General features: G+C 38.1%; 2 protein-coding genes across 2 annotated transcripts; one reads left to right on the top strand and one right to left on the bottom strand.

The window, feature by feature from the left end:
- Positions 1 to 260: 260 nt before the first annotated feature.
- LOC131403090 (olfactory receptor 9G4-like) lies at positions 261 to 1,199 on the top strand. The gene has a single exon (XM_058537448.1). The coding sequence runs from the start codon at positions 261 to 263 to the stop codon at positions 1,197 to 1,199; it is 939 nt and encodes a 312-aa protein (XP_058393431.1).
- Positions 1,200 to 2,608: 1,409 nt separating this feature from the next.
- LOC131403091 (olfactory receptor 9G19-like) lies at positions 2,609 to 3,834 on the bottom strand. Its single transcript, XM_058537449.1, has one exon. The coding sequence runs from the start codon at positions 3,623 to 3,625 to the stop codon at positions 2,690 to 2,692; it is 936 nt and encodes a 311-aa protein (XP_058393432.1). The 5' UTR covers positions 3,626 to 3,834; the 3' UTR covers positions 2,609 to 2,689.
- Positions 3,835 to 4,250: the final 416 nt, after the last annotated feature.

Genomic DNA, 4,250 nt, shown 5'->3' with positions numbered 1-4,250 from the left:
TTTGGTGAGAATTAGGGACTGGCCTAGCATTAAACAATTACTAAGTGAGAGCCATAATTTCAGAATCAGATCCTACTCCAATTCCAGTTGTTCCTAAGTATCAGACTGGAATTATAGCATTCTAGAGAGTAAGGGATAAAAGTCCATATAAGCCTCTAGTAATTACTGACTTAATTGATACCTTTGCTTCTTTCTTTCAGCAGTAAAATCACTGAATTTTTTTTTCTTGTAATCTTTATTGGGCTTTCTTCTGTCTGGACATGGAAGTTGGAAATCGCACTGTCCTGACTGAATTCATCTCGGTGGGCTTATCCGCAGACCCCAGGTGGCAGCTGATTCTATTTGGAATATTTCTGATGCTCTACTTGATTGCCATGTCAGGGAACATGACCATGGTCATCTTAATATGTATTGATTCCCGCCTGCACACACCTATGTACTGTTTCATTAGTAATCTGTCTTTTCTGGATTTCTGGTATCCTTCTGTGTATATTCCCAAAATTCTGGCCATATGTGTCTCAGAAAATAAACCTATTTCCTTGGCTGGATGTGGAGCACAGCTGTTCTTTTCTTGCCTTGCCGCCTACACTGAGTGCTATCTCCTGGCAGCCATGGCCTGTGACCGCCTAGTGGCCATCTGTAAGCCATTACTTTATTCAAGTACAATGTCCAGTTCTCTCTGTACTGGACTCGTTGCTGGCTCCTACATCAGAGGGTTCTTGAATTCCATCGCTCATATTGCTAACACTTTCCGCCTGAGTTTCTGTGGTAAAAATATCATTGACCACTATTTCTGTGACGTAACACCATTGGTAAAAATGTCTTGTACAGACATCCAGGTCTATGAAAAAATCCTCCGGGGTCTGGTGGGCTTCACGGTCCTCTCCAACATTCTTGCCATCCTGATTTCTTATTTCAACATCCTTCTGTCTATCTCGAGGATCCGCTCAGCCTCAGGAAGGCACAAGGTCTTCTCCACCTGTGCGTCTCACCTTATCTCTGTCATGTTCTTCTATGGATCCTTACTCTTCATGTATTCAAGGCCAAGTTCCACCTACTCTGTGGGGAGACACAAAGTGGCTTCTCTCTTCTACACCCTGTTCAACCCATTGCTTAATCCTCTCATCTACAGCCTGAGAAACAAAGACGTCAAAGCAGCCTTCCGGAAAGCAGTTCAGAGCATAAGGCCACAGAGGTGAAGGTTATCTTTTTGCAGAATACCCTTATCGTATTTTCCAAATTATTGGCTTATAGACAATTTGTAACACTGTAATATTTCAAGTATATTCAATGAGTTGTATGTAAAACAATGACACACTGATCAAACCATTTTTAACTCTTTATTATCATTTTATTGTGATTAATCATATTAACTTCTAATATTGAGTTATTTGATGGTTGGATGGTTTTCATGCACATAGTTTGAATTTGAAGCTTAGTGAGAAAACTTTATTTGTTGAGAATAAGATTTGGAATGGTGTAACTGTTGGAAATTTACAAGCATTTATTTTTAATAAGTAGTTCCCTCCAAATATTTTCATAAAGTTCTAATTGAGCATATAGAATACATCTCTGTAAACATTGTGTCTTCTACATCAATTGAATATTAGGCAAATTTTTGAGTTGTTTCTATTACAAGAAAATAAAAAAGAAAACACCCAAAACACCTTTCTGAATCCGTGGGGAAAGAAGTGTATTTAGGGTTGTATAACTCCATAAAAGAGTGATCTCTTCCACAGAGAATGAGTAGTCTGTCATACTCTCCCTCATTCCATACCACTATATACTCCCTATCGAGGAAAATAACGACATCCAGGGGAACACACTGAAACAACAAACCAACAAACAAAATCTACTGTATTCTAGATTCAATGCTTGTTTTTTTTCCCCACTAGAATTTTTCAATTTTAAGAAACTTACAGCTCAATATTCAGTATGTGGCAGGTTTAGTTGACTTTTTCTCCATACTCTTTACAATAAAATTGCAGATTAAGGATTATTAGTCACATTTGACAAATGAGTAGCTTGAGCATAAAAAGTTAGAATTTGTTATTGAAAGATTATAGTTATTGTTGTAATGAGCACATTTATAAACTGCATTTAAATTAAAATTTTAGAACAACTAGCCATAGCCACCTCACCATTTATATTAGCTCTGACTTTTGTGATCTTTCTTTTCATCTACGTGTATTATCTAACACATCACTGCCCTCTCTTTTTTAATCACAAAATTCTTAACATTCCTTATTCTTCCATTACCACGGAAGTTCTGTGTGTACTGGACAATAAGGATTTGGGATATATTCCACAAATCAAGTATCCATATAACATTTTCTTCACATTCCCACAATGCCTACTATAGGGAGAAAAAACAAGGGTCAATCTCAGGGTAAATAGTGAAATAAAATGTAATCCTTTGATCCCAAAGTAACATATATTCTTCTATTTTGCATTAATCCCTAATGCTGTTTTTCAAAAACTATACTAATATTAAATTGAATCCATATTCTATAGTATAAATTTTAGTTTGATCACAAAAGAAAAACAAACACAAAGAAATAAGTCTTTTTCACTGGATTTCTTTGAATAGAAAAAATGTTTGTTTATTTATTTTTTAATTCACTTCTCCAAGCTTACCCTGAAGAACTTAATTTTGCACTTAGCACTCATTTAAGAAATTTATGTCAATTTAGACTCCTGATTGTGTCAAGCTGAAAAATTTTTTCAGAGCCCCTTTCACATCTTCGTTTCTCAAACTGTAGATCATGGGGTTCAACATGGGGAACAGCACAATATAAAATGTGGAAACCATTTTGTCCCTCTCAAGGGAATAGCTGGAACTTGGGCGAGAGTAGATGTAGAGAATGGAGCCACAGTACAAAGTGACAGAGATCAGACGGGAGGAGCATGTGGAGAAGGCTTTGAGGCGGCCCTGGGTGGAGCGGATCCTCAAGATGGCGGCGATGATGAAGAGGTAGGAGGCCAGTATGAGCACAGCGGGCGTAATGACGTTGGAGGCCAGGAGGAAGTACAGCATGGCCTGGTAGCTGTCTTTCACATCACATGCCAACTTCACTAGGGGCGGGACATCACAGAAAAAGTCATCAATGATATTGTCACCACAAAAATCCATTGTGAATGTGTTGCTGGTGAGTATTATTGCATTGACAAAACCTGCAGTATAGGAATATACAACTAAACAGATGCACAATTTCCTTGACATGGCCTGAATATAAAGCAGGGGTTTGGAAATGGCCACATAGCGATCATAAGCCATGACAGCCAACAGGTAGCACTCACTGTATGCCAGCCCAGCAGAGAAGAAGAACTGAGATGCACAGCCAGCAAAAGAGATGCTTTTGTCTTCAGAGATGCAGGTCACCAAGATCTTTGGGGTGTAGACAGAGGAATACCAGAGATCCAGAAAAGACAGATTCCAAATGAAAAAATACACGGGCGTGTGCAGCCAGGAGTCATTACAGATCAACACTACGAGGGTGGTATTTCCTACCACAGTCACGGAGTACACACAAAGGAACACCGTAAACAGGACCAGCTGCATCACGGAGTCTGTTGTGAAGCCTAACAGGACGAACTCTGTCACTGTGTGATTGCTCCTCTCCATGGCTTAAAGAGATCTCACCTACAAATGGAAGAGTGAAGAGTTTAATTCCCCCAACCAATACCAAAGGAGGGCTTTCTCTGTTCCAGTCTATAGATTTTAGAGTAAGTGAGATCTGAGTAGGAATCTTGCCTGACTTGGACAGGTAATAGGAGTTTTCTGAGCCTCAATAGATTCCTTTCAGTAAAATTATTTTAATAATAATAAAGCCTTAGTGCTGTTGGTGGTTTATTCATTTTTTCAGAATATATTTCTTTGCTTCTAGGTGTTATCTAGGCATTGGGATACAGCAGTGAGGGTGATATGGCTGACACTTATTCTGTGTAGCTTTTATTTAGAAGGAAGAAACATACAATAAATAAATAAGTATAGAAATACTTTCACTTAATTTTAGATGATATTAAGAAAATAATACTGGATGATGGGTGCAAACTGAGAGAAGAGGTAATTAAATTTTGACACTAAGAAAGAACCCCCTTTCTAATTTCTCATCCAGAAATGGACGAGATATTCAAACCCATGATAATTGAGAAAGTTCTTATGGTTTGGAAGGTGGTGACATCTGAAAGGTGATAGAATACATCACTCCAAAATATGCTGCTTTGGCATAAGTATTATTTTGAGCTAA

The sequence above is a fragment of the Diceros bicornis genome, unplaced genomic scaffold, assembly GCF_020826845.1.
Source record: "Diceros bicornis minor isolate mBicDic1 unplaced genomic scaffold, mDicBic1.mat.cur scaffold_55_ctg1, whole genome shotgun sequence".
Taxonomy (NCBI): domain Eukaryota; kingdom Metazoa; phylum Chordata; class Mammalia; order Perissodactyla; family Rhinocerotidae; genus Diceros; species Diceros bicornis.
This window is presented reverse-complemented; position numbering and strand designations above follow the sequence as displayed.

Excerpts from the sequence above, each read along its gene's own strand:
- LOC131403090 (XM_058537448.1), top strand. The coding sequence starts at position 261 with ATGGAAGTTGGAAATCGCACTGTCCTGACTGAATTCATCTCGGTGGGC.
- LOC131403091 (XM_058537449.1), bottom strand. The coding sequence starts at position 3,625 with ATGGAGAGGAGCAATCACACAGTGACAGAGTTCGTCCTGTTAGGCTTC.